We start from the raw sequence: 14,962 nt of genomic DNA on the forward strand, positions 1-14,962 counted from the left end.
AGGATCAGAAAGTGGTGATGAATGATGGTGGATTTGTCCATATGAAGCTCCCTTAATACCAGAGTTATTCTTTTGACCTAACCAAGGCCTCAGAGATCTATGAAATGTTGGTACGGGTAAGAATGATTGTGCCTGACAGCACCAAAAAGATGCTTAAACCAGAAAACCTAAGAGGAAAGAAGTATTGCAAACTGCACTATAACTTCAATCACTCCATAACCAACTGTGTCCAATTCAGGGATTGGATACAAGACCTAATAGTGAAGGGAAAATTGTTGTTGGAAAAACCATAAGCCAATATGATGATTGACACAGATCCCTTTCCAGAAACCCCAATAAACATGATCAACTTGACTTGGGTGGAAAAAGGGAAAAGGAAAGCCAATTGGGAAGTGAAAACAGAAATGAGGCAAGTTGACAAACCAACAGAAGGAACTATCAAGCTGCCCGAGAAACCTAAAGCAATCATAGTTAAAGGACTAGTGTTGTGTAGTAAGTGCCAGGGCGAATGTGAGTTAAAAGTACCAGCATCAGGAGCCATTATTGATCAAAAGAAAGGAGAAAGAAGAATAAGAAGTTCGCAGAAGTATCATGCTGGCAGTTGAGAAAGAGACCTCCAAAAATGTTTTCTAAAGATTGGGAGAAGATTTTTAACCAAAGGGCTTATCAGAGGTATTCAGAAATTATGAAGCCTCTGAAGAGGTGGAGGACAGAGAAGCCAAAATACCAAAATGGGTGGATGTAAGGCTTCCCCAACCAAGTTACAATGATGTCAGAATGAAGGGAAGAACAAAGAGCATTATATCCCCATTAACCAAGAAAGATTCTGCCTGACTTAGGCGGAAATGGTACGTAGTAGGAAAAGATGGGAGGCCTGTCAAAGAAATAGGAGCCTTATGATCAGAAGAGTTCAGAGGCAACACAAAGCCCACATGAACTTATTAAAAGTCCCCACTAACTCGGAAACCTCTGAAAATGTGAAGTTTGAGAAAGTACCTCATAGGGGAAGAAATTAACTTTATTGGAGAAGCAAAAAGGAGGTAGAAAAGACAAATAACAAGACTGAGGGGGAAGGATACCATATGCCACAGAGCCCTCATCCTGGGAAGTACATAATCCTAAGGAGAGCTCAAAAGGAGATGGTAATGATACCAACACCAAGACGGAGCCTGGAGCCAATATGTTTTGGAACTATCTTGCCCAAGAGATGAATGCCTTCACCGTTGCTGGTTAATACTCTTTGTAAAAACCTAGTGCAGGCACAGAACTTTGGCATAACTCGGGAAGAAAGGTTGCCTGAGCTGATGTTGCCAAAAGAAGCACAAGCCTGGTTAGATGAATTTATAGATCACATTATGGGCAAGAAGAAAGACTTACCTGAACCTAGCAACTTCTATGTAAACATGACATTTGTTCTATTTGCCATGCTTTGTCCTAAACATGATCACCTACCACAATGGAAGGTGATTACTTGGCAACATAACCTATGATGACACATGTTAGTTTTGATTGCGAGCTTTACTTGTTCTATATCTGCTATACTGAGATAGCAGTGACATGCCTAACACTTAGTTAGTTTTGATTGCGAGCCTCAAGGCCTACATCTAAGGCCCCACAAAGGCATCTTTCAGAACTAACTCTGTCCTTTTCTCGAAGTAAATCAGCAAGCAAGAACCCGACTACACATCCAAAGTGCCAATCGCTTGGAGAGTTGTGCTGAGGTCCAAGGATCATTCTCCAGAGAAATCTTTGCCTAAACACTGAGTACATCTCAGTGTTTTAAAAAACTCATAGGCATGCCTAGGTGACTTTGGAGGTGGGGCTGCACCATTTTCGCCTCTGTTTTTTGGGAATGGGCGAAATACTCGCCTAGGCTCATCGGGGCGCGCCTCGGCGCCTGAGGCGTTAACTGGGCGTCTTTTTTCATTTTTAGGTTGCAGAAATTTGGATTTCTTTTAGTTGCAAGGCTGTTTTTGAGTTGTAGACCAAGAAACCATCGAAGGAGATGAATGAGACGAAGACGACAACTAGGGTTTTTTAAGCTGAGTTTGTCTTTTAATTTTTAATTTTTGTCTTTAAAGCTTTAACTACCCCACTTTGTTAATATTTATTACCCCACTATATTCACTTACTGACATTTATTACTCACCATCTCCTTACTCTTCAATTTTTGTTTTTAATATTTATTTCCTCATATACAAGATACATCTCTACTAATTAATAAAACACTCATTGTCAACCAAAACTTTATGAAATTAGTAGTTTAACCCTCTAATTAAAACAAAACATGAATAAGAAATATGGGGCAGAAGTGTAATTTCACACAACCAAATTTTGCTTTTTTTTTTTTCAAAACATCACCTACATGTAATTCTAACATATCTCTAATTAAAAACAAAAAAAAAATTCCCACTCCCACATTCTCTATCACTCGCTTCCTCTCTTCTTCTATTTCAAAAACAAAAATAAAAAATTTTCTCACACACTTTGTGCATGCTAGTATTAGATAACTGTTTTATTATTATTATTTTCCTAAATATGCTTATGATTAGCCGCTAGAAAAAACATCTTTCTATTATATTTTTTAATGTTATATTATATATATTTTTTAAGTCTTTTATATTTAGGGAAAATTAGAATGCCCTTCATCTTTTATATAGTTGTTAGATTAAACATTCATCCCTTTTAAAGATTTGATTAAGATGCTTTGATCAATTGTCACCTCAATAATTTTCTATTTATTTAATTTCCATGTCATTAATTTAAATGCATTTATATAGAGGCATAAGGTAGCTTAGCAACTAATTGCCTATAATATAGGAATTTAATTTCGTCAATCCCCTTCTATGCATTAAATGACATTTTTTAAATAAAATAAAATAAAAAATTAATTAACTAATTCCTCATTACCTTATTATCAGTATTTAAAAAAAAAAAAAATCTCTTTCTATTAAAAATGTCTCAATAATAGTCTTCAATACATATTTTTTCACGTATAGATATATAAAAAATATACTTAAAACTTATGGTACATTTGAGAACAAAAGTATCGACTTTTGATACGTTTAGATTTCAAATGTACCGAGCAACCATATGTACCAAAAACCAAATGTACTTTTTGGTACATTTAGATTTCAAATGTACAGAGAAACCAAATGTACCAAAATTTCAAATGTACCATAAAACCAAATGTGCCCATTGTCAGGTAACCATTTTGGTACGTTTAAATTCCTAATGTACCAAAAGACCAAATGAACAAAAAATCACAAATGTACCACAAAACCAAATGTCTCTATCAGATAACCCTTTTGGTATATTTACATTTCAAATGTACCAAGAAATACAAAAAATTAAATCCACTATAAAACTAAATTTGTCCATATTATAGGTACCTAGAAATAGATATATAATCAAACAAATCTTTATTATGTGTTGGGTCTTCTAAATAATAAAATCTGACAATTTTTTTTTATAAATATTCTACTATATTCACAAAAAAAAAAAAGTAAAATTATAACAAACAATAAAAAAAAAAGCATAGAGATGGATAATAAATGCATAAATATGGGGATAAGAGGAAAAGAAAAGAAAAAGAAAACGAAATGTCTAGGAAAAGTCATGAAAAACTAAAATTCTAAACAAAATTGAACTTATGTGAAAAACTGAAATTAATAACCAAAATTTTAGGAAAATGTTTGATCAAATTTTCAAAAAGAGTATATGTTTAGTTTAAAAAATTAAAAAACGAGGCGCCTATATCAAAACGTCCCTTATATTTATCCTTATTTATCTTTTTCTCGTTATATAATATATATATATATATATATATATATATTTATAAAAGCATTACTCAAGTAGATGCTTGAATATTGATTATTTTAATTGCTTGATTAAACTTGGTCATGTGAGTTAATTATACTTGTTTATAACTTGTGCACTTTTGAATGACAATGAATGTTTGTTTTACAAAGTATTATAATATATACATATATATAATATATAATATATAGTATAAAAATTAAGTCTCATGAGGCTTCACCTCTCGCCTCAAGGCTTTCACCTAGGTGGGACTATTCATCAAACGCCTTGTTCTTGTACATTGCTTAGGAAACTGAGGCCATCTCCAGCCGATCCGGCCAGAGGGTCGATAATTAACCTGAAATGACATGAAAACCATCTCTAACTGAAGGCTAGGCTAAAGGGTTCGTGCGCCTTACCGGGCCACAATTGCATAATCGGGCCAACCAGCTGGCCAAAACCAGCCAGCCCGGGCTGGTCCAAAAATTTGAAGCCTAACGACTACTAGCTGACGTCATGCTAACGGCAGCTAACCATTAAATTAGATTTTTTTTTTTTTTTTTTTTACAATTTAAAAAAAAATAAATTAAAATTTCTAATTTTTCTTCCCTATAACTACCTAAGCCATTAAACAACATTAAACAATATTAAACAACGTTAAAACTTAAACAACATTAAAAAAAAATTTAACAACATAAAGCTTAAATGTCTACTTTATGCTTCTTTTGCGTCATGCTTCATCTTCTTTAGTAGACTCCTCATCTTCTTGGCTCATCTGTGCCCATTTTTCTTCCAATTCGGAATTGGCTGAGGACCCCCAGTTGGAATCTGAAGAGGATCCAACGTTGGAATTCAATGCAAACTTGTATTGAAAGAGGTTGAATTGAAAGAGACTGAATTACAGCCTAATATCCACCCTATTTATGGACATTGGAAGCTGAAGATAAGAAGTCATGCAGATAAAAATCCTTTCTAAAATTCCTACAACCAATTACATCTCTACATGTGACACTTGAAATCCAAGACGTAAAATTATTGAGATTCTATATCGACAAGAAATCTGCAAAGTTACTCACTTATCAACACGTGTCACTCGAAATCCTATCCGAAAAATTATTAAGATTACATCTCGAAAAATTATTGAGGTAGTTTAAATTAAGTAAGCATATTAATTCAATTAAAATAATAAATCATGTTTGGCCTATGGTCCTTTGGCCCTCTCGGTTGGACATGTTTTTTGTCACAGGATTAAGTTTGGCCAATGACCCTTTGACCTCTAGGTTAGAGATGGTAAGAAATATGGTCTGACACTGTTCATTAAACTATTAATTTCTTGAAGGGTTATAGGGTTAAAACTAACCCTTTGGTCCTCCTTCGATTGGAGATGATCTGAGGAGTAGTCTTTGTGTGCCCACAAGGACAAGGCACAGTAGCTTTTGCCAGCAATTGGCTGCCCACAAAGACAAGGCACAGTAGCTTTTGCCAGCAATTGGCTGCCCACAAAGACAAGGCACAGTAGCTGCCCACAAGGATGTTGCCACCTTTGTTGGACAAGGCACAGTAGCTTCGCCTCATATTGTAGTCCTTCGTCATAGTTCACGCCCAATTAAATCACCATAATTATTAAATATACAGTATACACATACATCATATAAGAAGGAAACTTGGACAAGAAGAAAATAAAAAGAAAGGCATACTGGCACCATGGATTAAACAAAGCTATGGACTAAAGTTTGAACTGTGAGAATTCTATCTTGTGTTTGTTGTGCAGCATTGGACCGGACTGGACTGTGAATAAACAGAAATTGTTAATCTTATGTGTTATGAATAGAATTGCTTTCAATGATGTGCAAATGCTGTTGGGAAGTTACGAAAAAAGGAGCAAACTTTAGGAATACAGAGCAAATTTATCCTAATTTTGACAAAAAAATTAGGACCCGAATGCATCTAAATTAAATAAAAATTACATAAATGTCATTACTTGTACATCTGCCACTCACTTTCTCATATGTTTTATATTTTGGACCCGACTCAGCTCCTCCCTTCGTTGGTGTCTAGTTTGCTCGCCGGCATAATTGAAATTATTATTGTGATACCCCAATATTGTAAATTCTTATATTATTTTACAAAGTCTTATAGTAGGCTTGTAAGAAGGGCATCACTATGTAGCTGATAGACATAAATTTTAAAATTTAAACTCATCTAACGATGATAAATAAGTTGCAAGCATAAAAAAATTGTGAGAAAAGTGCACCTACTAGTATACATGTAAGTTCCTTCCTCTAATCCGATGAGGGCCCGCTTATGTGGAGTGAGTGGAGAGAGATACAAATGCATTGAGTCATGGATGATGATGATAAGATATAAATATATATATATATATATATATATATATATATCAGTTTATTTATTTTCTTTTAGCATGTCCTTGCTTCCATTGACCCTAATATATACTTTAGCTCACCCGCCAGTCTTCATATTATGTATATCTATGTTTTGATGAACGAAGCCATCCTTTGTCCTTAATCGTAGAGTAAGGCATAATCAGAGATTATTGAAGATGAACAGAAGGATACATCAGCTGTGTATGCTATTAGCAGCAACTATTACAACCCTATGGTGGCCATGGACTTGCCTGATCATCACAGCCGTTGATGCAGACCCACAGATCAATCTATTAAACAAGGGCTGCAGCCAATACAATGCCACCAACGCGTCCGAGTTCTATACCAACCTCAACGCCACATTTTCGGACCTCAGAACGCAACTGATGGAAAACGGCAGCCACTTTGCGACGGCACAGCAGGTCAGGGGTTCCAACCCTGTTTACGCTATGGTGCAGTGTAGGAACTACCTCTCCGCTGCTGACTGCGTTGCTTGCTTCACTGCTGCCGTGTCTCAAATTCGCAACTGCTCCGCTGCCAACGGTGGTCGTGTCATCTATGATGGTTGCTTCCTCAGGTACACTTTACTTGTCACAAAAAGTAAACATTCCAATTAGTAATATGATAAAGGTATGAAGATCAAAATTTTAAATTAAATTTGCAAATCAAATTATGTGTCACAATCAAGAAATAAACACTTGAGTAATAATTCAATTATCAACAGAAACACGAACTCCAAATATTAAATCAAGTCTTAAGTCTAATATACCTGCTAACTCTGTTATTTAAGAGTTTCTAGAACCAAAATATCTCTTAAAATAAATTTTATAATAAATTATTCTATTTATTTGGTTTGTCATTCTCTTGGTCACATAGTGCGACAAAGAACTAATAGTTACATAATTTTTAAATCTGATACGAGTTGAATTAAAATATTAAAAATACGTCCATTTCTTCTCCATCCTTAATATTGAATCCAATATTAATTAGTTACAGTATAAGGGGTATTATTGTTTGTTTTAGGCCATTACCTTATTTGGGGCACTTGGTAACACTATAAACTAGGGTCTAAATAATTGTTTAGCATAGAGGGGCGTTTGTATCGTTGACTTCCACACCATTCTCTTAAATTTCTATTAGGGTTGACATTATAACACGTACCTAAATCAAAACATTAGTATTAGTATTTAATCTTAAAATTACCAATGAATAATTGCTTACCAAGTAACATATTATTACATGTTTTTCGAGCAAAGAAATATTAGTACATATTGTATTTAGTCCTAAACATCATGTTGCTTAAATAAATATTGTCGATTCTTCTAATAACGCCTCTATATATAGATAAGATTCATTGACTTTAGAAAGGAAAAAAAAGTCCATAAGATGGAGAATATATAGTCGTTGTCTTGGCAGCCTGGTTTTATACTCCAAAACTGCTGGCGCCCACATTTTTAATGCGCACACACATCCCACTTGAACTAAGGTAGTCAAATACCAAACACACTTATTTTTCTTATTTCAGATATTTGTGATAAATTTAGTCGCATTTTCTAGTTAATTTGTTTAATTAAAGGCTCGTTTGGAAATGTTTATAGTGAATTAGGTTGTGTCACATCCCGGTCTGAGCCCCCACCACATTCCAGGCTTAACTTCATCATAACACAATATTGTCCGCTTTGGATCCCGACCACGCATTCACGATTTTGTTTCTGGGAACTCACATGAGAAATTCTCAGTGGATCACCCATCATAGGATTATTCTCGTGTAAACTCGCTTAACTTCGGAGTTCCGATGGAACTTGAAGCCAGTGAGCTCCCAAAAGGCCTCGTGCTAGTTAGAGATGAGAATATACATATAAGGTTGACAAGATCCACATCCATGGGTGATGTGGGATCTTACAATCACATCTTGATTTTGGTGGGAGTGTGTCAGGTTGTGTCTTGATTTATTTACATTTTTATTAATGATGAATTCCAAAAAATATTTCTTCTAAAAACACTTTCAATCATTTTAAAATACTTTTAAACAAGCTCTAAATAGTTAAAAATATCATATGATTCAGATACTATATATTTAGTTGAATTAAATTTCAAAGGGCAACTATTACCGCAACTGGTCCAATCGGGTTAACAAAAAGTTGGAATGATGGTGGTTGACCAAAACAAGTTTCAATTATTTTACATGGATCCTCTCCGAATCCTTGCATTCTAATTTTAGGGATCTATCAATCTAGACCATTGAAATTTGATGCAATGACTATAAATAGAAGACCTATTTTAAAAAGTTATAATAACTTTAGCCGTTAGATCGAATTTCAATGACCTGAATTGATGAATCCTTAAAATTAAGATGCATGGATCTGAAGAGGATCTATGTCCTTAGTTATTGACCAGTTTGTATAAGAGATGGATTGTCTGCCCTCCCCACCCCATGCCTTCCTCATGCCCTCTTATTTTGTGCGGTCACGGTTAACCCACGTCAATATTTACTTTTGATCTTATTATTTTCATAAAAACAATTAAAATAAAATGTTGACGTGGCTTAATCGTGACCGCACAAAACAAGAGGGCATAAGGAGGGTATGGAAAGGGAAGGACAGACAATCCATCTCTGTTTGTACAAGGGGGTGGGGATCATTATTAACTTAAAATAATGCAACCTAATTATGAGTTAGGACTAGACAGATGTATAACATTTTTTATGAACACTCTTATAATTTAGACCATCTGCATTTATATTTATTGACCTGTGTGGCAATTTGAATACTGGAACGGAAAAAGATCTTCTCCAAATTCTCTTTGTGGGAATCCAGATGATCAATCAATTACAATCGTTCATTGTACATCATACAGTCAGAAATTATCTAAAATTTAAAATTGAATATAAATAATATATAACGAAAATTGAGTGCACGGTGTATTATGAACGATTATAATTGATTGATTTCTCGAATCCCACAAAAAAGAGCCTTTTCCTACCGGAACTTCCTACACAGTTTTGCATCCCAATAGGTTCTACAAATTTTAATATTTTATTTTACTAATAAACAAAATTCCAATATTTTATTCTTTTAATGGAGGGGAGAGAGAGAGAGATTTGAAAGAAGATATATATATTTTTTTTTTTTTACATATGAAGGAGAGAGAGGTTTTAATAATGGAATTGAAAAGTGAGTTGAAGAGTATCTAGATTTAGATAATAAAACGAAGGTCTCAAATTTGAAGATTAAGTTTGTTAACTTTGTTGGACCAAAGAAATTTGAGAATTTTAATAAAAAGCTTTTGGTACTATTCACTTTAATGAAAAATTATATTTTTATATTAAAAAGTTAATCATTATACTATATATTTTACTCTTTATTTTTGTCATTTTCGTTAAAACTCAAAATTTTCAAACCATTTTTATTAGTTTTTCTAAAAATATTTAAGTAGCACTTCAAATTTAGCAAAAAGTAGTGTATGTTAATGTTTTGGAGATGCTTTACACCTACATAAATCTAAAGAGTGGGTTTTATTATGCTTAGTCCATTTGTATTTATTTTTTTGTCATTTTTATTAAATAAAATTATTAAAATGCTTTTGGTTAAAAAAAAAATTGTAAGAGTCATTTCCATTAAAGCTTCCAATACTAATAGTTTGTAATCGTTCAATATTCATACAATTCTTAGAAAAAAAAAATGTAGGAGTCCCTTCCATTAATGCACCTAATACTAATAGTTTGTTTGATAACCATTTCAATTTTCACACCTAGTAATAAATGATTAAATTGAAAACAATATTCGTAATGTTCGTGGTTAGCCATGTGGTGAGAAAAGTTTACCATAAGCGTCAGAAAATATATATATATTAGCTCTTAAGACTCATGCCTTAACAAACAAAAAGGGTTTAAGGTGCCGATACACTTGTTTTAATGTTTGAGGAGATTAGAACAGGATTAGATAAATGGATAACTTTTCTTATTGAATGATCTCCTACCTCCAAGTTGACTATAAATTTTTTGTTTCTTCTTTCATATCTTAAAAATAGTTATCTATCCCAATCAAATCCTATATACCAACCAAACTAGACCAATGGGTTTAAGGGGCCAGATACACTTGTTTTACAATCTTGTTCTCCTAGACCTCATGGTCCAAAGAAATGGTCGTCACCAACCGTTCGGTTTTAATCCAATGATGGGTGATCAATTAACTTTTGTTGTTGTATTTGTACTCTACTGTTGGATTCAGATCAAATGTGATGAAGTGCACGTCAATAAATATTTGTATATTAAATTTGATTGTCTGTGGCTTTTCATATTTCAAAGTTATGTTTTATTAGGTGCCTAGTAACTATAATCCTATTATTAAATATCTATCTTACCAATATATTGTAATCTTTCTATTTAAAGGACTCAATATATATGTTTAAGACATGCTTGATTAATTAAAAAAATTATATTTTCTTTGTGCAATTGAAGTGAGTGAGTACTTTCAACTTTCTAAAATTAAGTGTTTGGCTTTGTCATGTGAGTAATTCACAATTACTACGTGAATGATTCCGTTGTCCTGATTAAATGATTCCCATGTTCCATCCTTGTTTCCTCGAAACCCCTATACTTGTCCTACGTTAGAAAGATGGGTTACCACCATTTCCACCATGACTGTTGTTTTAAGGTTTAAATGTTGACTATCCAAACAAAATATTTTAAAGTTTGATACATGCTTTGGTTTAGGTACGAGAGCGCAGGGTTCTATGACCAGACCACCCTTCCTGGTAATGTAGGGCTTTGTGGAAATATAACTGCATCACAGGTCACTACATTCACTGCAGCTGCTGGGTCACTGCTAGTAGATCTTCAGCTTGCAACACCTAAAATCAACGGTTTCTTTGCAGCAACTAGGAACAAAGTTGTTAGTAGTGGTGGTAGCGGAAATGTAACCGTCTACGGTGTGGCACAATGTGCCGAGACAGTTAGCAAGATCGGTTGCCAAGATTGCTTGAAAGTGGCATACAATAACCTACAAAGCTGCCTTCCAGATACCGATGGTAGGGCGGTTGACGCAGGTTGTTTCTTGCGGTACTCTAGTACTTCTTTCTTCTCTGATAATCAGACTATGAACATCGCGCCCTTCTTAAAAGGCGGTAAGAACACCCTTCCATATGTATGTCAATATTACTAGGGTTGTCAAATTTGTTCACCAAATGACATGTCAGTACTCATTCCTTCATCAAACTAACTCGATAATCCTAACAACACATGCAGGAGGTAATTCAAGAAAGAAAGGCATCATCATTGGAGTGGCAGCTGGAGGTGGAGGTCTTCTTCTCATTGTTGGATTTCTTCTCTATTTTAAACTCTCAAGAAAGCCCATGGCGGATCATAGAGGTGACATATTGGGAGCAACCGAGTTGCAAGGACCAGTGAATTATAAATACAAAGATTTGAAGTCAGCAACGAAAAACTTTAGTGAAGAAAACAAACTAGGAGAAGGAGGATTCGGAGATGTTTACAAGGTAAAATAAATAGCAAAATACAGAATTCAGAGACATGATTATGCTCGTATATCAAGTTAGTATTTGTGTTTGTGAAGTTAATAAAGACTAGTCGTCTTTGTTTGGCACTGTCTAGAACTAGATTGCATTCGTACTTAGCAAAGAGCTATACAATGTTTAACTTCTGCTAAAGACCTCGAAATGTCTTCAAATAACACTACAATCTAGTTTAATACAGCTACTATGTCCAGTCCAGTGTATAGTCTAATACAGTCCGTTCTCCTCGGATACAAACATGCATAAAGTTTTCGTAAAAAGGGAAATCCGTAATGTTAAGTCTTTGATCCTGCACGAATGTTTTCCATAGAGTATTCTCTAATTACACCCTCTAAAAACATAATCTCAATGTTACCTAATCTTTTGACAGGGAACTCTAAACAATGGTAAAATAGTTGCAGTGAAAAAACTAGCTGTACTTCAATCCGACAGGGCAAAGGCGAATTTCCAAAACGAAGTCACGCTTATAAGCAATGTTCATCACCGCAATCTTATTCGTCTTCTTGGATGTTGTAGCAAAGGACCAGAGTTACTTCTCATATATGAATACATGGCAAACAGCAGCCTCGACAGATTCCTATTTGGTAATTTTAGGCCTTTTAGCCCAGCTAGCTCTAAATTTATGATAAGGAACTGCATAAATGCATGTATAGATATGCATACACATATATACTCCCAACATATATGAATTTTATTTTAAGCAGTTCATTTAAAGACATAATTCTGTATGGGAAATAGGTCCAAGAAAAGGCTCTCTCAACTGGAAACAAAGAACTGATATAATCATCGGCACAGCTCGGGGTCTCGCCTATTTACATGAGGAGTTCCATGTATGCATCATACATCGAGATATAAAAACCAGCAACATCCTTTTGGATGATAGTTTCCAGCCAAGAATTGCAGATTTTGGGCTGGCAAGGCTTTTACCAGATGATAAGACTCATCTCAGTACCAGATTTGCAGGAACATTGTAAGTTACTTCACTTCCCACCAAGCATCAAACCCTGCAGGTTTTGGGATTATTGAACCTCATTTTTCCGCCTTTGGCACTATGCTAATTCGGGATTCTTCTGCAAGTTACACCCATATTGATACCGGTCTATTAACCTACTCACATTTTCTGTCCATAAACAGAAATGTTATGAATCTACTATGTAGGGCCGGTACACTAGAGCAACTTAACAATTCCATCTTGTGTGACAGGGGATACACGGCACCTGAATATGCAATTCATGGCCAATTGTCAGAAAAGGCGGATACCTATAGCTACGGCGTGGTTGTCCTTGAAATCATAAGTGGCCAAAGGAGCAGTGAAGTTAAATCCGATGCTATGGGTGAATTTCTACTTGAAAAGGTAACTTCCAAACTCTATATTATATCTTCTCTCAGATTCCATTGAGATTCAGAAATGGATCACGTGTTGCTTACATCTGTTTAGTAAATTTTTTACTTTTTTTCACAATTTATTGACTAGGCATGGAAACTGTATGAGAATGGCTCGCACGTGGAGTTGGTCGATGCAACCCTGGACCCAAATGATTATAAAACAGAAGATGTGAAAAAAATCATAGAGATTGCTTTGATGTGCACTCAATCATCACCTGCTCTGAGGCCTACAATGTCTGAAATTGTTGTTTTACTCAAAGGCACAAACTATTTGGAAAATAGGTCGCTTACTAGGCCGGTATTTATCGATTCTGATAAGAAAGTCCAGGGAGAGACATCAACCTCTAATGGTTCTTCCACATCGAATGCCACTGCATCTACTTCTCAACTTTCAGGTCGTTAAATGCTAACCTATTGGGAATGGAGTCCAATATTGCAACTCTTGTACATAAAAATTTGAAAGTTTTCTTCGATTTTTACTTTATTTGGTGTTTCGGGCTTTGATTTTGTAATTTGTTTCTCTTCAATACTATGAAGTTTTTAAGATACATAGCTTCAGGAGTTTATGTTTTATGTTCACACTTGGTTGTCTTGTAGAGCACGTTTGTTTGTTCTTCATGTTTATAACTAATAAAACTATATTATTTACATAAAAGTGAAGTGGAGAATGTCGGGGAGAGCTACTACCAACAAGTATATATTTGTTGACCCTAAAAATTACAAAGCCTACGTGGCGCGCAGAGGAGTAAAGTTTGTTGATCTTGCGTTGAGCGCGTTGCTGACTTTTTTATCTTGCGACTGCGGCTGAGGAAAGAACAAATCTCAGCCTTTGGATTCTCGAGCCTGAAGACAAGGCTGCTAGTTCTGCGAAGTTCATGAATTGTCGGCGTCGGATTCAGTCACGATGATTATATTCGTGAGAGTATAAGCATGTCGAATCGACACCAAACTATATGGACACAAGTATTCAAAGGTAATGTGTGTCTTGATGGTAAATGTGGTTCGGCCCTCATAATGCCGAATTCTGAAACTCACTTGGGAGTATCCAATCATAAAACCACTCGGCGTTTAATGTGCCGAATGTCGTAACTCGTAACACCTTACTTCGTCGAAAAGGCTAATAAGATGACCTCTGCCAATAAGGATTCGGAAACCCTTCTCAACCGAGACTTGGATAGGTAACCAGTCGGCCTTGACATAGTGCTGTTTATCCAAACTGAAGGTGCTCCTCGGTCGGCTGATTCTACAGCAACAGTGTTGTTTATCTAAACTGAAGGTGTTCGCCGGTTGCCTTCACAGTGCTGTTTATCCAAACTAAAGATGTGTCGGCGGGAAAAAAGAAAATAAAAAAATCTCAAGATGTTTGAGAGGTTTTGCGCAGGGCAGTTGTGTGTTGAATTAGAGGTCCTTGAATTGCACCCTCATTTCTCTATTTATAGCAGCAAAACCCAATCCTAACCGTACTCGAACTAGGACTCCTTACCCCAATCCATCTTATCTCGGCCAATCCCACTTCTATTAGGATTTTGAATTTAACCTCTTACTAGGCCACATTCATTTCCACTTTTCGATATCCTTATCTGGTGAGAATCGTTACTGCATCAGGACTTAACCACTTCATTCATCTACTTCGCAATAGGGCCCACCTACTTCCTATTCATCTGGAATATTCTTTTCCAAACGGGGCTTGGCCGACTTTTAGTTAGGCGGCCGATGAATAGGCTGGTTTGTAGAAATCCTCGAACAGAGCTTCTGGGCCGATAACAATTCCATACTCGGCCTAACCCAATAATTTTAGGTCCAAACAATATTCCTTTTGCTAAATTAAACTCCTCTTCCAGTGGCTCAAGTGAAAAATCCTG

At 35.3% G+C, this 14,962-nt stretch overlaps 1 protein-coding gene across 3 annotated transcripts; it reads left to right on the forward strand.

The window, feature by feature from the left end:
• The first annotated feature begins 6,286 nt into the window (after positions 1–6,286).
• Positions 6,287–13,755, forward strand: LOC103933885 (cold-responsive protein kinase 1). 3 transcript variants are annotated; one of them, XM_009343587.3, is made up of 7 exons: positions 6,287–6,759; positions 10,897–11,306; positions 11,428–11,678; positions 12,085–12,298; positions 12,453–12,684; positions 12,918–13,068; positions 13,189–13,755. In XM_009343587.3, the coding sequence occupies exons 1-7, from the start codon at positions 6,359–6,361 to the stop codon at positions 13,501–13,503; spliced, it is 1,974 nt and encodes a 657-aa protein (XP_009341862.2). In that variant the 5' UTR covers positions 6,287–6,358; the 3' UTR covers positions 13,504–13,755. The 3 variants fall into 3 exon arrangements, with proteins under 3 accessions (XP_009341862.2, XP_048422451.1, XP_048422452.1); XM_048566494.1 differs by having other exon boundaries at positions 10,897–11,228; XM_048566495.1 differs by having other exon boundaries at positions 10,897–11,210.
• The last annotated feature ends 1,207 nt before the right edge of the window (positions 13,756–14,962 follow it).

Source organism: the organism of the source record quoted next, unplaced genomic scaffold, assembly GCF_019419815.1.
Source record: "Pyrus x bretschneideri cultivar Hongxiangsu unplaced genomic scaffold, Pyrus_bretschneideri_v1 Contig41, whole genome shotgun sequence".
Classification (NCBI taxonomy): domain Eukaryota; kingdom Viridiplantae; phylum Streptophyta; class Magnoliopsida; order Rosales; family Rosaceae; genus Pyrus; species Pyrus x bretschneideri.

Bases quoted from the DNA above. Each gene is read 5' to 3' on its own strand.
- LOC103933885 (XM_009343587.3), top strand. From the start codon at position 6,359: ATGAACAGAAGGATACATCAGCTGTGTATGCTATTAGCAGCAACTATT. The intron at 6,760-10,896 runs GTACACTTTACT...GCTTTGGTTTAG, and splicing joins TATGATGGTTGCTTCCTCAG to GTACGAGAGCGCAGGGTTCT. The intron at 11,307-11,427 runs GTAAGAACACCC...CAACACATGCAG, and splicing joins CGCGCCCTTCTTAAAAGGCG to GAGGTAATTCAAGAAAGAAA.